The sequence below is a fragment of the Nymphaea colorata genome, chromosome 2 (assembly GCF_008831285.2).
Source record: "Nymphaea colorata isolate Beijing-Zhang1983 chromosome 2, ASM883128v2, whole genome shotgun sequence".
NCBI classification, from domain to species: domain Eukaryota; kingdom Viridiplantae; phylum Streptophyta; class Magnoliopsida; order Nymphaeales; family Nymphaeaceae; genus Nymphaea; species Nymphaea colorata.
The window spans coordinates 7884655-7905142 of NC_045139.1; the positions used below are offsets into that span (position 1 = coordinate 7884655).

Consider the following 20488-nt stretch of genomic DNA (forward strand, 5'->3'; position numbering starts at 1 on the left):
ATGAGGAGTATCTCATCTTACTATCCAAATGAGAGCTGAAGTTCTTACCCTTCATCCTTTACAATGCAAAGTCTACTTTCAGTGTCTTAAAAGCGTTAAAAGTGCTGCCCTCGATGTGCTTCAACTTGTGTATAAGTGACTTCCGTTTGCAGCTTCGAAGTGTTGATGCCCCCAAAGATTCAAAACGAGAACTAGTCGCCTTTGCAGCTTGTTTAAACAGCATGAAACTAGTGTAATGGTGTGAATAAGGTAAATGGTGTTGCAAAGAATTATTCATAAAGGCCCATGATGCCACTTGTTGCGAAGCCATTGACCAGGCTCTGTGATATGGCCCCTGCTGTGTGTATCATCCTTTAAATGCTCATGTAGGATCTAGTCCTCAAAATTTGGACTATGCTAGAGTACACATAGGTGAATGGCGTCACAGTGAACTCAGATCTTCTTCTAACTCCTACCAATTGTGAGAAGAGAGAGAGAGAGAGAGAGTAGGCAAAGTTACACAAAAAGTAACATCCTTCAACCACATCCTAACGCTCGCTCTCGCGTGTTAAAATAACGAATGCTACAGAAAAGGCTCGAAACAGAATCGAAGCTTGGCTGGTTCATTTTATAAGTAATTGTTGCATGATACAGGAATCGAACGGGCAAAAGGAACCCCTTGCAAAATAATCAGAGATGATGTTCCATAATCTAAAATACAATTAAGAATGTCAAACCAGTCGGGTCATTTGACCCGCAACAACCCCCACCTCAGCTCCCACGGCAGTTTCTTGCTTGCCCATGAGCCACCCAAATTCTACAACCAAAATTCACTTCTCCCTTCACAAGAGGCTACCTCCTCTCCTGTTCATCCCTTGTTCTTCTTTAAAGAATGTCCCGTCTTCCGCTTGTGACGGCTGAAATCTGAAACAAATCTGAACGTCTGACCACAGCCTGGTTCTTTACATACATATGGGCGGGCACCTGTATGCACTCTCATGTGTTCGGTCCTTGCCCATGCCCACTTGAATGTCATCTTGCACCCTTTCCAGGAGCATTTAAGTGGCCTATCATCAAGATGAACCCGGCGATGCTGTAACAAATACTTGTGTGAGAAGAAGCGTTTGCCACAACCTTTGAATGCACAAGTATTGCGCTTATGCAGAAGGAGCTCTTGCTTCAGGTTGAAGGACATGGTGCAGCCATCTATATCACATTGGTACACGCCACCTTCATCATCAGCAGCTTTGACCAATGTTGCTTTTCTCATCTGTTTCTCGGCCTTCTTTGTCTGCTTTTTCTGTTGCTGCTTGACAACAGATGCACATCCCTCATTGAGGGCAACAGTTTTTGATGGCCTTGTCCTGAGTCTGGTGCATGGTCCTCCATCTGACCCGCCCTTTGTCTCTTCTTCAGGCTTTACTTTAGAAGTCACATCAGCCTGATCAGATTTCTTCTTGCAACTGTATCGTATTATAGGCAACTCAGGCTTTTCTGATTTCTCTGCAGCATGGTATTTTGATTCTTCCGGTGTTTTTATCTCAGGTTGTACTGATTCAGTGGTCTCCCATTCAGGGCATTTGAGCCTTTTCCTGCGTGCCTTCTCAAATGGCATCCTCCGTTTTGCTGATCTCTTGGCAGTGCTTACTTCTGGCAACAAGTTCCCCTCTGTACAGGAGCTAGGTTTGATCTGCCTAGGACTTTGTTCAGACTCAGAGTCTGGATCAAGAGATTGAAGATCATTATCAGGTTTCAATGCTTGTGCATCAGCTCCACAAGCCAAGTATGGGTGGACTTGGTTCACCATCCACACTCTACCACACCATTTTCCTGCAACAACAAGTTTCTTCTGCCTGCTGTTCTTCCCCTGCGTCTCCAGTGCAGCAACATCATTGTCCAGGAAATTGCAACCAAAAACTTCATACAAGATAGGGTTGTAAGGCATTTGCTTGCTGTAGAGCGGAGATCTACTCAAATTGGCAGAATGGCAGAGGTTGATACTCAACTTTACTGCCCAGTCACCATTTCCAGGATACAAGTCATCATCCAAAGCAGATTCAATTTTTTGTAACTCTTCTGGACTAAACTTGGCAAACTGAATATCCTTCCAGTCATGGTTAATTCCCATCTCCTCAGCAAATGCTTTTGCTTGCTCTTCAACTTTAGAATAATCTGTCAAAATGATCACGACAGCCAATAAATTCAACTTTACCTCAGAAACCATGATCAGGCGCTTAAGAGAACTTACTGACACAACATACGTGATATAGCAGAAACGAAAATAGTCTGTGCCAATTTGTGGATGACAGAAAAACATAATGGTAATTCACTAGCGAAGACAGGAATAATTCCTAATAAATGTGACAGATAAAGAACAACGTGAATGCAAGAATGAACTTGTGTGTGTGTGAACTGAGTGTTTTATATGTTATAACAGTTAACGCCCAACAGCAGTCAACATGGTTTAAGAAAATTCTAGTTTTTGCTCTCCTAGCCTGTCAACAGCCATCTGACTTCTCTCCCTACTTTGTAACAAATGGCATTGCCAATGACCCATACCTTACATTGAATATTAACACATTAGCTTACCCAAACTTGGAATTATCTACCATTTATTCTTTCAAGAATGAAAGAAACCACCGGTTGTGAACAGAATGATTGGTGGATCGATCTAATTTTTTTGGCTTAGCTACATGTGCAAGAGTTACCTACATCCTTGATGAAGTCTTACTAGCCACCTCACAAACCAATGCACCAAGCACCCAATGCACAGCAACACAAAGAAGAATGAGAAACGCCAAAGGTAGCTCAGGCTACTTTACAAAAATGTAGACTATTTTCTGCCAAATTGTACACTTAGTAAAATTTTTCCATACTACGTGTATAAGGATTAGCATTTTTCCTTGTTTTCTCCTAAATGGCCTGACATCCATTGTCATTAAGCTTTTATTGGTCTCATTCTACATCAACAGACCAAATCAGGTCAGGCTAATGCAAATGCTCCTGATCTCCCAACTCAACAACTGCATGATCCCATATGGCTAAACTAACCTGTGATGAAAAAGATTCACAAGGATTGCTGTTTAAATTGTATAGTATCATTGAATTATTGTGGTCGAATGACAGGAATCTGCCTATACTCATATTTTAGGGCCTCAGCAGCTGCAATTCAAGATAGATTCATCAACTCACGAATAAAAATTAAGCCACATTTTAGCACCCCATATCAGTTTAGATGTACCATTACGTTATCACAAGAAATATATATCTAAGCAGAATATATTTTCTTAGATCTGGCTCCTCTTTTGTTTCTCCATGTTTAATCATTGTTGACATATAATATTATTGCAATTCAAAATTGAACCTTATATTTTCACATTTAAAAAAAATAGGGCGAAAGTCTAGATGAGTTTAAGTGGCAGTCGGCAGAGTACAGACAATTGGACCAAGGAGAGCTGACTTTACAGGTTTCACGAACAAATGCAAGAAGTGCTACCCTCCGAACACAAGTCATTGACCTTTTAGAAGACCCAAGCCTCCTTAATCAAGGTTAAAGATCCCTCTAAACTTTGTCATTATCACCATAGGCCATGGCAAGAAGCAATATATCACCTTGAAACGAAACACAAGTCTAAGATCATACTGACAAAGGGCACCATCATGAGAAACATTGAAAAACTTGGGAATTCATATGTAACATCAAGGAACTCCATGAATGGCATGACCTATCACCTCAACAAGTGTGCCTAGCAGAAGGAGTTATCCTCTCTCTCTCTATGTATATATATATATATATAGTGTGTGTGTTGTGCATGTGTATTACAGTTATCCTCGGCTCTCTCTCTCTCTCTCTCTTCTTCTCTGCATATATATATATATACTGTGTGTATCAGTACAAGCTACAAAGTATACGATGGGTGGTTCTCCGTACTTTGTACTTCCTACATATTGTGTGTAATCTCATAATCACAAATTTGATATTTTTGTAAATATACTTGATATTGTCGCCATGTGAAGCTGACCAATAATATTTGAAAAATATCATGATGTCATATTTTCAAGTTCACCATTTCAAAATGCCAAGCTATTGTTGTACTATTATCCCCAGATATTATTGATTTTCCAAATCAGTCATAGTTCCTTTTTCATCTTTTGACCATGTGACAATCTACTTGTTTCTTTATACTTTTGTAAAAACAACTTTTGGAAACCTATTATTTCACTGCTTTCTCTTTCTTTGTTCTATATATGCTAAGTTTTAAGATGTCCAGGGTTTCCATGAGAAATTCTTGTCAAGAACCAATATTGGTGTGTGTGTGTGTGTGTGTATATATATATCTATATATATATATATATATGAGAGAGAGAGAGAGAGAGAGACAGGGAGAGAGATCTATAGAGGAAAACAAGTAACTATTAGACCCCTATAAGCTAGACTTGATGGAATTGGCTGGGCCGTTGATTTTTGGAATATCATACGGCAGAGATGAAGGTGAAAAAATTGAAATCTAATTATATCTTCAAAAGACTGAAACACCACTCAAAGGACGCGATAGGTATCGATTAAAGAAACTCATTTGTTTCCTCCTTTAAGGGGTATTTCAATCTCTTGAAAATACAACTAAGTTTCTATTTTTTTCAACATAATCTCTACTGTATCATTATGTTAAAATCAATGGCTCAGACAATTCTCATCAAGTACGACATATGAGAGCATATTATCTACTTATCTCTCTCTCTCTCTCTCTCTCTCTCTCTATATATATATATATATATATATATATATATATATATATATATATATATATAGAAGCTGAAATCGTCCGGCCATCCTGATGCACCAGCCTCTAACACATGCAGCCAATCAATGCATTGGCCTGCATGTGTGAGAGTCCGGAGCATCCGGACGACCGGAGAAATCCACGTCCTATGCGCGCGCGCGCGTGTGTGTGTGCATATATATATATATGTCAAATCACCCGTATGCCAAATGGTTAAAATTTTTAAAATGCATCACTAAATATATTTAGCCAAAAACATGAGCAATAGTTTGTGATGTTGCAATGGTTTGTGATGTTTTTAGTGACAGTTTCATGGAGCTTTTAGCGGCAGATTTCAATTACTTAGCCATCTGGCAACTGGCTAGTTTCAATTTTCATATATATACATATATATATATTTATATATCAGCTGAAATCCTCTGGCCACCTTGATGCACAGACATGGGACTGCAAGTGTGAGAATCCTGAGCATACGAACAGCCAGAGAAATCCACGTCCTCTGTGTGTGTGTGCGTCTCTGTGTGTATAACACACATACATATAGGAATTGAAAATAGCTGGCTGCTGGATGTTTCCGAATGGTTAAATTTTTAAAATCCATTGCTAAGAATATTTACCAAGAAAAACATTAGCGGCAGTTTATGATGTTGCAATGATTTGTGATGGCTTTTAGTGGTGGTTTCATGGAGCTTTCAGCATAGCTGTCCGACAACATTTGACAGCCGGCTTGTTTCAATTTATATATGTATGTGTGTTATACACACAGAGACGCAAACACACACAGAGGACGTGGATTTCTCTGGCTGTTCGTATGCTCAGGATTCTCACACTTGCAGTCCCATGTCGGTGCATCAAGGTGGCCAGAGGATTTCAGCTGATATATAAATATATATATATATATATATATGTATATATATGAAAATTGAAACTAGCCAGTTGTCAGATGGCTAAGTAATTGAAATCTGCCGCTAAAAGCTCCATGAAACTGTCACTAAAAACATCACAAACCATTGCAACATCACAAAGTATTGCTCATGTTTTTGGCTAAATATATTTAGTGATGCATTTTACAATGGATGGTGGCCGGAGGAATCCAATAACCCATATATATATATATATATATATATATATATATATATATATATATATATATATATATATATAGGAAAGTTGGTAAAAACCAGTTTCATTTTGTGCCTGTTATCTTCACCCCCACTTTTCCTTCTACTTTTCTTTTATTTTTACAACCATCATTCCCACCCTAAGATTGGTAGATCATAGGGTGGGTAAGCAACCTGACAAATCAGTCCCAAAATGGGATTTGATTTAACTCATTTCTGCGCCACACACACATGTAGCTCAGAAAAGTTTCTCAATGCTTACTGTTGGGCACTGTATTATCAACCACTATTGGATCCACACTAACAATTACCTCTTCTGCTTCCTCATCTGGTGCTAAACAGTGAGCACTGAACACAGAGAAAATTGTCCGAGTTTACAATTTATTACATAGGTGTGCGTGTGTGTGTGTATGTGTTTCTTGGACAAATAAATCACATGTATAAATTAAAGACATATTAACATGTTAAAAGGAAAACAGAAAATACAGTGTACAAAATAAGACCAGAAGATACTCACACAAACTACAGTAGCTACTGAAACTCCCCTGTCAACAAGTAGGTCTTGGCTAGTCACCTTAGTCAAGCAACTATCCGTGCTACTACTCCCTGGCAGCTTAAATGCCAATGTCCAAGGATACCAGACATAGTCGAACTGACTAGTAGCTTGTTTGGCATCATCGCATGCCATAAAACGCTTCAGTTACCACGTGTACCCCCTGTGAAAATGGTACTTGTATTCTTTGCCCAGACAACCGAACTAAGTGTTTGAATATAGGCAACACTAAGTCATTAGCTTATCTAGTTTTCTTCCATGACCATGATGCACAATTTGCATTCACTTTCTTATATTATCCTGTATAGCTTGTCATCAATTATATTGCATATAAATTTTATCTAGCTTTATTTTGATGCTCTCACAATTTTAGCAACCTGAAATAGTTGTTCATAAAGTTTCCATTTGAAGCCGCATTAATGATTTTATGCTTTATGTCAAGAAATAAAAAGGGCATGCACACATACAAAGCGAATTAGATTTGGTCCCAGTTGGGTCTTTTGATGGTCGTCCAGGCACTTCAGTCAGTTTTGAGGAAAAATATCACCATATAAATGTCGTCAAAATGTCTAAAAATGTATAATTCAAAAAACTGGCACATGATACCAAGCATATCCATATTTCAACATCTGCCTCCTACAAAGCTTATTATGACCTCTCAAAAGGAAACACAACATTTTATCTGCATAGATCATAAATATAACATAGCTGCAATTAAGCGACAAGCTCTTAAAACATGACATATATAGCCAATTAAGTGCATAACCTTAAAAAAGAAAAAAAAAAAAGGAAAACCTGGGTGTACATTTTGTTAATTGTTCAAAACAGCTACAGATAATGTCAAATGCTATCTACCAATGAATAATAAAAGGGTGATAGGCTGATAGCAATCCTTGGCAATGTAGCATAGACAACAGTGTCAAATGTTAGATAGAAAAAATTTCAGTGATTTCAATATTATGCTTGACCAAGTTCAGTATATAAAGAAGAAATTCGCTTATCAGGAAATTCCAGAAAGTTGTAAAAGCCACATTGCGAGACCATGTACATAAGAAATTAAAGATCATACTACATTTCTCCCATAAGACATCCACAACGAGAAATGAAATCCACATTAATGCTCTCTCTCAAATCATATCATAGCTCTCTCATAAACAACCAATAAGAAATGGAAGTCAGTGCTCTCTTTCTCTCCCTCGCTCTTGTGTGGCTTCTCTTTTTTTTTTTTTCTTTAATTTGGATCGGCCTTCATCTTCTCAGCTCTTTTCCAGTTTTGAAAGCTTAGAACAGCTAAGCTATATCTATAATCAAAGCTAGTGATTATTTTTAAAGATACACAAAAAAAATAAACAAAAAATAAGATATGGAACACTATTTGCAGGTTTGTGACTTTAGATCAGAATTCTTTTAAAAAATTTCAAATTCTATATTCTGTTTGTGAGTCACCTACATGTACATATCAATGTTTTGTGACAGAAAGAAATTGAACAGCATCTAAGAGAAAACAAATAATAAGCAGCAAATTTAAATCGTACTAACAAATATTTCATGGGAAAACAATGCCTAAAACAATCTTACCCACGTTTGCTGTTTTGTCAGAGGTATCTTTTGAAATAATGCCCCTAACTATTTTCTTCGTGAGATATTTAATCAATCCCATCTAATATTTAATAATCTAAACCCATCGAGTAAGATTCATTTGGTATCCTGAACCCTCATTCAATGGGTTTGAGTTCTACTTTTAGTACTTTGAAACCCCTTTACTTATTAACCTATTTAACCATTTCTGTCCTTGTCCTTCACATGCGTGATACTGATAACCCAACATTCAGGGAATTGAATGCAACATATAAAAGACCAACTTATGAACATTCTTTGCCTTTATGAGAAATATATGACTATTTTGCAACGAACAGCTTACTACCTCTCTCTCTCTCTCTCCATATTATATATATATATATATATATCTGTGTGTGTGTGTGTGTGTAATTCTTTTTTAAATTTTTTCATTTTGTTGATCTTTTCCAAGATTTTTCTGAGAAAATAACTTTTTAAAAACCTCACAAGATTTTCTGCTGCTGACCTTTTGCTGAGAACAATATTTATGACTGATCGAAATGATAAGATGGAAGTGAAAATACACACAAACTAATATCATAGAAGAAACTGAACGTCACAATCAAAAGTTGAAACAAATTGCAGAATAATGGTCACCTGGATGACATAGCACAAATATGTCTGCTCCACCAATTGGCTCAAGCTGTCTCTGGGCCTCCAGAGCATGTTCTAGACAAAAAACGTGCATTCTTGAGAACTCAACATTAGGACCCCAAAGATGTGGGAATTTTCCCTCAGGTCTTTGCACATCTAAGCTCGTTAGATGAGTAATTTGCATTGTTTCAGCAGAACTTTCACTTCGTTTGCAAGAATGGGAAATGGAAGTCACCATTGCCTTATCCAGATTAGCATCTGAATCTTGAGACACTGCATCACTTTCCACAATGTTGGATTCTTCACGGACATCTATACTTAGCTCACCTTCACTGGAACCATGAATTGCTTCATTTACAGATGCAGTCATGTTTTTGCATGCTTCTGCTGAATCACGAATATTCACTATAGAATTTGATTCAGACTGCCCAAGATTGTCCAGACCTTCCCCCGAAGAACACTTTGGACTGTCCACTTTCACCACCTTGGCAATTGAAGCTTCAACCACCTTCTCTGACTCACCATTAAATTGGCAATGAGTGGCAACTTTGTTTTGAGGAGATTCCAGGGCATCACTGAATTTTGAAGTAGTTTCACCAGAGCATAATGGAACTTTTGGGAACAAATTACCACTTGAATCAGGAATTTTATCAACAGAACTAGATCTTAAAGGTAAAATGTCAGAATCAGAACCAGGTGCTGGATTTTTAGTATGTAAGCAAGATTGATTTTGGTCTATATCCTCCTCAGAATCTGACTGATCCCCATAAGCAACAGCCAGCAGGTCAAGTGCCGAAGAAGAAATATTGCCGACATTACTTTTTCCAGCAGAGTGGTTCACATCATCATTGCTGATGCCTGAAACAGATAGATAATACAAAATAACACACATTCCATATCAGAAAACTATGCAACTGCTTGAAGTACCACACTTACATCAAGAAGAGGTACAACTGGGGAAAAAAGACAAAAAAGAAAAAACTCCAGTTCTGTGATGTCAGATATGTTATAACTTAGGCACTATAATTCAAATTTGATTTATCTTTGTTAAGTTCTCGCCTCTTCATCAAACACCTCAACAGGACATAATAAAAAAGGACGAAGAAGAAAAAACCAAAAAGAACCATGAACTGTGTATGGCAATAAATAGCTGGAACATCATAATCCCAACAGTTAACAGGTCAAGTAACACATGATTACAAATACGATTAAATTTGCTAATAATAAATATGAAAGCACTGAAAAGAACCCAATATATGTAAGTTCATAATGTCGGCTTCCATGTACAACGATTGAAACTAACCACAATAAGAGAATTTCAAGAAGAGAAACTTCCTGCCAATTAAAGTGGCAACATGAAATATATTTAAAATTTTAAAGCATCATATGTAACGGGTTAAACTTACCACAATGAACATTAAAATCTGAATATTTTCCATCTTCTAGATGTGTTCCACATGTTGATCTAGAACCATCGTGTGGCTGTTTCAGATAGGCACAATCATGAGACAGAAGCTTTCTGACAGCTACCTCCGAAGGTTGAATAACAGCCATGCAAGCAAATCCTAAAATTCCACAAGTGACACAAGAAAAAAATCCTTGATCAAGCAGCAAATCACCAGAAGATAAGCATTTTTTTCCATAACTTGTGCACGGAGATGCGGAACTTAAGGAGCCAACTTGCTCTTCACGTCTGAAATATTTTACAGGAGAAGACCTATTTCCCTTTCGTATAGTCTCAGACTTTTCTTTCATCAAAGGAGAATCATAAACTTGTCTGTAATGCATCAATATATCAGGTGGAGTATCACAGGCACTTTTAGTTACTGGCTCAAATGATTCTTTAGGGCTGCATAGACCAATGGACAGCCTAGATTTTGACTTTCCTTTAGGCTTGCCATATAATGCTGAGCGGAATGAAGATTCTGAATTTTTTGGAGGAAGCAGAAAGCATGCTGACCCTTTGGTACAGAGAACCTGAAGCAGTTCATTGGTTTGGATTACATTTTGGACAAATAGCTCTCTAATCATTGATTCTCCTTCGCCTCGTTTCTTATCTTTCAGTCTTAAGCTTCTTGGCTCAACCGGAATGCTTGCAGGAATCCTGCAACCCAAGAATGATGTTTTTACAGAGAGTTTCTAGTAGAGACAATTTTAAAAGCTATATCACCAAATTTCATATTATAATTGTAGTAATTCTACTTATATTTAACAATTTATACCTCTGCATAGGCGAAACATACATGCAAATTGGGCCAAAAGAATAAAAAACTGAATATGATTGGTAAATCAAGATGCCTGTACATAATAGCTAAAAGAGGGACAAATAATGAAACTGAACATTGACTTGAGATTGGCTGGCACCACTTTAGTGGTTTCTTACCCCTCTACACCACCCTTCCCACTCCTTTGACTAGGTAGAAACATCTTCCCTGATTCTGATCCCCAAGCCCCTAGCTAACCCACGCAACTAGGCGAACCGTCCTTTTTATTATGTCACAAGCAAATTATGCAATTTTTTTGGAATTTCAGACATCTGGTAGAAATGCAGTATGGTGCTAACTAGTATAAATATGCACCTTAATCATGATCATTTTTTTTCATCAAGCAGGCATCACATGATTTATTGAGACAATTCTTAAATTCAACAATTGAAGAAGCAGGCATCCTTCAAAATTTCGTTAAGTGCTATGAAACCTAAATCATCACTTCATGGATCATTAGCATGATGTTTCTCATTGACTCATGGTTATAATCTGCTGTTTTCTACCATGTGTCCGCCGGAACCATAATTAATTAACCCACCTTTTCCATTCCCAGGATCTACCAATCCTAGGGTGGAGAGCATGACTGTGAAAAGAGAAAATGAAAAACAAGGGGAGAGAAAGAGTAGATGAGAGTAAGAGAACTCGATATATACATATTCCATGGTTGGGACTTGGGACAACCCAAACAACTGGGTATACTTCTCTCATTAAATCAACAATAAGTTAGCTCTCGGAATTGGTAATGAGTCAGTGCTGAGTTATATATAGTACCAAGATGTTCTTATCAATATTTACCTACCATCAAAGGGCCAGCAGCTAGTTTCAATATTCACCCACACGATGAGATTGCTGAATGCCCATATTAAAAAAAGTCAGGAAAAACCAGCATGAAGATTAGATTTGTAAGGATTTTAATTAGTGGTGTTGGCTTTCCCAGCTCATAAAATTCAATCTACATAATGATTTTCATGAATTTTTTTTATTTGTCGGTTTAAAATATTCTGCATGCATGTACCCTCAATTTTTTTAGAACAGCACAAAACATTGAGCAGCATGAGAAGATTACACAATTATATATATATATATATACGCACACACAGAATAATATATATATATATATATATATATATATATATATATATATATATAGGAAAACAGATAGCTATCGGACCCTTATATACCAAACTTAATAGGAACCATATGGCCGTCGATATAAAGCAGGTCAGACAGTGGAGATTAACTTGAAAATATGAAAGCCAAGCTGTTTTATCAAAAGATTGAAATACCCCTCAAAAGAAGCAAGGTTTCTTGTTTAAGGAAATTGATTTGCTCTCTCTCTCTCTCTCTCTCTCTTATCCTTTGAGGGGTATTTCGGTCTGTTGAAAAGGCAGTTTGACTTCCATATTTTCAGCTTAATCCCCATCTTCTGATCTGCTTATAATTGACGGTGCAAACTTCTATAGATACATATAGAATGCAACCTTTATGCTAAAAAAATCACAGCACCTTAACATCATATTGTACCAATGCAAAAATATTATGCATGACCTATAAAATGCCCTAAACTAATTCCAGACCAGATTTATTTGGAAAACAGATATGCAATAATTACATGCACGAATTACTATGTCATATTGGCATCTATGAAATTGTAGATAACAAAAAATAAGTAGTTGCTTAATGAACATAAGATCACAAACCCCACATAAGGAAAAGGCAAGACACCTTGAAGATGAAGCCATAGCAAAGGTATAAAGCAGTTGGAAATGAGACACCATAGGGGGATGATTGATGGATGCTCTACGAATGGCAGCTTCTTTGGCCACTGTTAACCATTCAGGGGTCGCAATATTTGCAGCCTCTCCACAGTTAAAACCTATCACAAAAGTTCAAATATTAATGACAGGATGTTTTTAATTAAAATTCCAAAGGCAAGCCCCCAAAATTCAAGAGAAGATGGTAACTTGTCAGTAGAGACATCACAAAAATGAATTTCATGGCATAAGAAGGCCATTCAACTTTTTCTGTTGTTATTGAAAAGCCTGTAAAAATGACAATTCTAAAGCACAACATATTGTTTAAAAACAGTAATGCCTAAATTGCCCTTAAGAGAAGGTAGTATATCAAGATACAAGTCCATGTGCCTTCCTCATCAGCAACATCAACAAGTTCGCATCATGCATGTGATTTCAGTAAACCAGCCTTGCATACCTATGGATTCATTTAACAACTAGAGTGGAAGTAGCTCCGGTCAGAGACTACTACTGGATATTTTGTTGTTGAACAAATTGGAAAGGAAAACACAAACATGGAGCGGATATGTATCTTTTATTCAAAGATCATTAACAACTGTTCCTGACTGGGGAGATAAATCCACATTTTTGGCTTTATGTTTGTGCCGTGAATTGCAGTGTGTAGACAGCAATCTGAGCTTGCCTTTTCGTGCCCGGATTTTCCATAACCAAATTCCTATAATAACAGAAAGGGCCCTCCCCAGCATTTTCAGATTAACTATTTCAATGGAAAATAATGTGTTTCATCCTACTTTAGGATCAAAAGAGAGTCGCCCATCTGCAGGAACTGCCATCAGCTGTTCAAGAGAAAAGGCTTCCAGTAGTGACTAGACTAAAAAAAAGTACATGTAGTTAGAATTTGGTTATATTAAGAAAATAATTTTGTAAAGCTCAAGTACTTAAAAAGATATAAGGCAGTGAATTTAGATAGAAACAAATTGTGCGCCTTTTAATTTTTCTTACTAAATGGGGATTAGAACACCATGTACCGCAGTTGTTCTACAAGTGAAACATGAGGTTAAATTCTCAACTGGATTATCAAACCAAAAAAAAAGAGGGGAATAAAAGAAGCATGAAGAAAACTGATCCTCCACATGAACTACAGCATGCTAGCACATTTTCAGTTAGAAATGTATACTCCTTATCATGTATCAAACATGGAAGGAAGTGCTAGAAATAGACTTAGCCTTGGCCCAATATTTGGTAGTATACTTTGGTGGTGTCTTATAAGCCTGAAAAAAAGTTCAAGGTGTACTAGCTAGGAGAACTTTCATCCACCCATACATCCTGGATCAAGCAAAGGCAATTTTTTTTCAAAAACAATCACCTGTGTTGCATTTTCAAAGTTTAAATCTTCTAGAAAAAGGTCAGCACTGAGGGGAATGAATATTTTTTCTTAAAATAATCTCCTCCATCTACAGCCGAAAAACATTTCACTCTTTGAAACTTTTTAAGGCATTAAAAAATTCTCACTATGTTAGCTTACATACAAGTCAAGAAGAAACTCAAAAGAAAAAATAGTTAAAGGGCCAAATAATGCATAAAAAACTATTAGCTTCACCAAAGGTACACATGACAAGCAGAAACATTATAGCAAACTGCTCATTAAGCATTACTACGAAATGAAAGTCTGAAACTTCCATTAGGGAAGCAACAACATTGAACTAATAAACTTGCTGCATCTTGAAAGCAGGAAAGGGCTCCAAGCCTCCAACGTTCTAACACCGCATGTCTTTTAAGTCAAGAAAAACTTATTTTGAGCAGATGTTTTTTGTTTTAGCTTAGTAGTTTATGAATATGAGAAAATGTATGTGCATTATTTATTATTGTCAAAACCTGAAATCTGTTTTTGAAAATTTTTCATGTTACTGTTATGTATTTACTTACAAATTTCCTATCATAATCTTTCATAGTAGTCTGATTTATACTACAGTTTTGAGTCAGCTCATTACAGTTGAAACCTGAAAGTGGCTGAAACTAAAGCCAAGTTCAACACTCAAACTAGAGTACACAATAATTCTTGTTGCTTAAAGGGGGTGAATTACAGTGCCGCAAGTGTGTGACGAGGACTTGCAAATATTTGTATATGAAAATTTTGAGAAATCTTCAGAGGTTCATAAACCTGTGTGCCCTACAACAAGTTGTCCAGCTTCTTAATCTTCCACGGGGATCTGAAACCAGCTACAAGACAAGGTGGGTTCCATGATAACATCATAATGGGAAATCAAATCAATTTCAGGTCGGGCTATTACAATTAGTCGCCCTACTACAAGTTGTCCAGATTCTTAGTCTTCCTCAGGGTGATCTGAAATCAGCTACAGGACAAGTTGGGTTCCATCATAATGGGCAATCAAACAACTTTGGGTTGGTTTATTATAGTTAATCTTTTGTTTAACATAATATGGAAAAGGCTACAATGCATGGTTAAGTTGGAGTATGCTTACGAAATAGATATAGATTAATTCGTTCAGCTTAACTTCGAAGTATGAGTTGGATCTAAATCAGTTTCGCTAGTTTCAAGTTATATATGTAAACCATCTTGAAGCTTGATGCTTTTGTGAGTTGATTTAATTACATATCAATAGATATGAGATTTTTCTAAAAATCCAAGATAATTTTGTTATGTCAGTAAAACGCTTCTATGAGGTCCTCCCATTAGTGACGCCTTTGCAAAGAGGTTCCTACCAGGTCTTATGAACCGATCAACTGTTAGAATTTCACCAATTTATTCATCTTACAATCAGATGAACATGTAAAGCAAGTTCAATACGAAAGTGTTGATCATTTAACAAGCCAATATCCTATATGTATACTTTAAGCCTTAAGGTAGTGTTTGAAAGCCTGGCTATCCATCATTCAAGTGGCATTTGAATTCAAGTTTTTGGAAAAAAGATCCGGTCCAACAAAAGCTGGATTTTAATGCAGAGATCCAGCATCATTCCAGGATTTACATCCCAGGATATAAGTCGGACCTTGACAGGTGCATTAAAATCCAGGGAAACCTTTTTTTGCTCGTTACGGCACCTTGATGGCAGAATTGCTTCTCCCTTCCTTTTCATCCCTGTTGAATGAAACGGAAGCTGTACACTAGCAGTGGTAGCTGTTCTTCAGCAATGTGTGATTCAAGAAGCAGTGAAGAAGAAGACGACTTCAGGCTCTCTCCAGCTCTCTCTGTCTTTGTCTCTCTTCTCTCTCATTTTCTTCCTCCGTAGTTCCATTCAGGAGTTTCTCTTCTATTTGGATTTCGGCAGTGATAGGACAAGTAAATGGAATGTGGGCAAGCTTTTCCTGTTGTTTTAGGCTTTGGGTATGGCATGAATATCTGGCGTAGGTCGGATCGTGTTTTTTCAATTTTTGTTTGTGCTTTGATGCCCACTTGATTTCCCCTCTTCTCCTTCCCACTCTCTTGTGTTCAGTTGATGGAAAGAAGCAAGAGTACTCAATTCCCTCTCTCTTGTTGTGCTCTGTATTTTGTATTGGGAAAAGACAATGCATTTCTATATGTTGTATTTTGCAACTGACTTTCCAATAGACTCCACAAGATGTGAACTCTTTTTCCTTTCTTCACCAAGAAGAAAAGAACACAAGTTTGGCAATCTTGCTAATTCATCTTGGAAAAGTGTAGGCTTTCTACATACAGAAAAAGAGAATGTTATGAAGAAAGTGTAGATATAAATACAAGTATGGACATGTATATCTTATATATATATTTATTAATTTATTTATATTTATATATATTTACATATAAGAATGCCAAGGTTCGCTCGTGTGAGTTGGACTGACCCTGCATGAGACATTCTTATGATAATATTTATGCTGGAAAAGGCTTGTTAGTTTTCAAATTTTATAACGAGCTTTCCTTCAGCTGTCATGTTTCTTGATGCAAGATTTTGCAAGGACTGTTTCTTTTTATTGGGTTTTTTTTTTTTTTGTTATTTGAAAAAAGTAATTTGTTCAGCTTTAACTGGTTTCCGGTTATTTGAACAAGAGCTTTATGTTTCTGAATTTTTTTATGTGAACTATGGAGTATGTATTGTGGATTTCCTGATAATGTTTCTTTTGCCACAATATTAACATCCTTCAAGCAATCCATCTGCCCTAGCTTGTCCAGAAAATCTTCATCCACATTATGTACTTAAAAAGTGTTTAGCACATGTCTTCATCCCATTCCAACGGTTCCTTTTATTTTCCAACCTAACCACATTCTTGCATCAAACACAAGAATTAAATACCTGCCATTCTTTTCCCATACGATCACACACAGGCTAAAACTGGAAAGGGGAGTGAGATCCCTTGCCCAATAATTCCAGGATTACAATCCAAAGTTTTTCTTCACATAATTTTAATCCTAGTGCCGTCAAACACTACCAAAGAAAAGGAGTCAGTGAAGCTGACTTTCTGAACTTGAAATGCATGATAAGTGACGCCACTAAACAATTCCAGCCAATAACTTGGCCAAACCCTATCACTTTCATAACTTTAATGCCCTTCAAGATGAACACGAGAATGAAGGACAAATGTCTCTGATTTGACTGTAGTGACTACACCTGTTTTAGCGCAATTATGACCTACTTTATGTTCATATTTATGTCTTTAGACTAATGTTGCAATGTTATATAAGCATGAAAATGTGCCAATCTGATATTTCAGTTAATTTGGCATCCAGATGTCAACACATGTATCAACTACCACGACATCCCTAATTAGGCCATAAACCTCAAGCCCAGGATTCAGTACACGAATCTGGCATGGAGCAATTCATCTATGTTAACAATGAAAAGGGTAAAGCCATATCTTCATTTGAATGTGAAAGGAACGGTATGGGTGCATTATACTAGTAATTACAAAACAGAAATTAAACAACGAGCTCCTAAACATATGTAGTATGTCAAGGCAGCATATCAACAGCTTATAGACTAGAAAAGTATGCAGTCTGTGAAGCAACAATTTCCATATAAAATTTTACCTAAGTTTCTTATTTTTTTCTAAATATAGGTCTTAGGTGCATAATTGTCAAATTATTTTGTCCACATATTTTTGGATGTGAGTGTTTTCTCAAGTCACCGCACGAATGAAACAATAAACCCTCCTCAAACCAACGTATATAGACAGGTAGATTTTCTGACTTGTATCTGTACGAATGATGGCTCTACACTTATTAAGAGTGTAAAAATAAAAAATTAATTATATCCTTAGTAGTTTATTCTTTTAGATACAATAGTTTATTCTTTTAGATACAGCATAATAGTATGGAACAAGAGTTTGAGAGAGCAGACAGTAATGTGAAAAGGAATATCCATTTTTTGTTTATACGTAATTCTACTCAGTAAAGTGACGTGATCCACTGTACACGATGAACTGACGAACATAAGAATGAATAACAGCCATTCGTGTCAAATTTGAACTGCCTACACGTGATGTTCAGTGGTAACCAATTAAACAAACAGAAACTATCCAACTAGAAAAGAGCAGCAGCCATCAACATGTCATAAACATGAAGACCCTTACCATGACTGAACCCTGAGTGGTATGCCCTTGGGAATGTCACAACAAATTCTCCAGCATTTTGCACCAATCTGGTGGAGAAGATAGAAAGGAAAGTTGGAAACACAAAAGAAACAACAGAGACACACAAAACAGCTTGGTCAATCCGGTTCTGTTGGCTAAGGATGCAGGAATCCACAAGAAAGCTGGAAAACGTGAAGTAAGAAGAAGGGGAGAAGTTGGTAGAAGTCATGAGTTGAAACACATGCAAGACCTGCAGCATGGAACGCCAGCAGCAACCAGCACTTCCGGCGACATCACGGTCGTCTTCTCACCCAGAGTCGCGAAAGCAACTGCGATTGAGAAACCCAGGGACAAAACAAGAACACCACGCACACATTATGGAAGCACTATCCAGGGAGCCACAATATACTTAAAAACAGAAGCAACAGTAACATTGATTACCAACCTAGCGGATTGAGCTCTCCACCGTAGCCATGCGCTCGGATAACATCCTCGAAGGCGAAGGCTGCCTCCCGAGGGACGCCGTACCACGTTTTCGGCGCGCCCAGATGAAGGTAGTTCAGGCTATGGAGGTCGTGGTCCTCAACATGCCACGCGAACCAGCTGAAGAGCATGGCTATGTAGACCATGGGAGACGTAACACCAGGAATCTCCTCCGGCATGAACCTCAGTAGAGAGCCCCTGGACCTTGACACTGCCCGCATGTTCCAGGCGGACCGGCCGACGGCCTCGTCCTGCATGCCAGCGGCGCCCGGCTCGGGGAAGGCGGAACCAGGAAGGTCGTTGGCGTACTCGACGGAGAAGGGCTTGTCGGCTGTCGCCTTCCAGAAGAGGGACTCCACGGCGAGGGGCCCGTTCTTGGGGCCAGCCTTGCCGGAAGGCTGATGCGGCAGCCTAGTCTTGGAGAACTGCTTGGCCTTCGCCTCGAACTGCCGGAGAGTGTAGGTCTCGCCGCTCTGCCAGACAGACTTGCGGACAACTGGGTGGAGCTGCTTCCTGGGGCACCACCCGATCTGCTGCTGCCTGGTGGAGAATGTGGGCTCCGAGTTGGGGTTCAGCGACGCCAGAGAGCGGTTCAGGTTGGATATGGCTGTCTTCTTGGCGGAAGGGGCCAGGGGAGGTATGATCTTGCAGATTCCATACTGGCTCGCTTCCTTCTCGATCTTGAAAATGTAGGCGATAGGGTCCTGGAACTCCGAGAGGGTAGGCCGGTACTCGGGGGCCAAAGGCAGGGCCTTCAGCCAGGGGAGCACATCCACCCCTGTTTCACTACCCACAGACCCACCCCCCATGGCCACCACCACCAAATCTTCCCAACCCTCTCTCCCCCTCTCTCCCTCTTTCTTCTCCCCTTCCTCCTTGTCCCTCCTTCCTAAGATTTCTCTTCAAAGAAAGAGTAACAGTAGCAGCAGCAGAGGTAGCAGGGGTCTAGGTAGTGATAACTCATTTCCCTTTTCTCTCCCTCTTTTTCCCTTTCCTTTTCCTTCCTCAAACAAGATTTCTTGCTCCTTTCAACTTCACCTCCCCTCTTCCTCCTCCTCCTCCTCCTTCTTCTTCTTGCTCCACTACCTCCTCTGAACGAGAAGTTGCAGGCAGAGCAAAAGGGACGAGGGCAGAGGAAAAAGGGAACAGAGGGGTTCCATTTTTTTTCTCCTTTTTCTTTCCCTTCACCTCCTTCCTCCTCCTCCCCTCTGGGTTGTGCGCGCATTTATATTATAAATAACAAAGTGTGTGTTGTGGAATTGATAAAAATCTAGTTTTGTTGGTTACCTCAACTTTTTGCCCTCTCTCTCTCTTTCTCCCGCACTCTGCGTGAGGCCGGAGCAGCGGTAAAATAGAGCGAGAATGTAGTGAGAGAATCTTGTCAATGTCAGCCCACACAGAAGTCTTAAATTGCAAAACCACGCCGATTTTTCTCTTCTTTTCTCTTTGCGGCATCATAACGGACACAACACCAACTAACTTACCTACGATCGTTCTCACGTTTGAATTTGCTCCTTCAAATATATATATATTTAACATATTTGTATGAATTATATCCTTTTTAATATTCAAACACTTGTTACTCGATTTGCGGTTGATATCATAGAATTAGTGTATTTAATGTTGTTTGGTATAGTTGACATAACATTTGGTTTGCTGATGATCACCCGTGCATAAATTAAGTCGATATTAGATTCTTAATGTGTTGATAGCTTCAAATTTTAGATTGAAGAATACATTAAAAGGTGTGTTCTTGAAGATTTTTAGGATTCAAGTAAAAATAAATAAATAA

The 20488-nt window shown here is 38.1% G+C and overlaps 1 protein-coding gene across 1 annotated transcript; it reads right to left on the reverse strand.

Annotated features, from left to right (window-relative positions):
• Positions 1 to 583: 583 nt before the first annotated feature.
• LOC116247361 (lysine-specific demethylase REF6) lies at positions 584 to 19902 on the reverse strand. The gene is made up of 7 exons (XM_031619519.2): positions 18659 to 19902; positions 18464 to 18542; positions 18214 to 18281; positions 12638 to 12788; positions 10052 to 10749; positions 8649 to 9503; positions 584 to 2151 (listed from the first exon to the last, which is right to left on the reverse strand). The coding sequence occupies exons 1-7, from the start codon at positions 19503 to 19505 to the stop codon at positions 848 to 850; spliced, it is 4002 nt and encodes a 1333-aa protein (XP_031475379.1). The 5' UTR covers positions 19506 to 19902; the 3' UTR covers positions 584 to 847.
• Between the last annotated feature and the right edge of the window lie 586 nt (positions 19903 to 20488).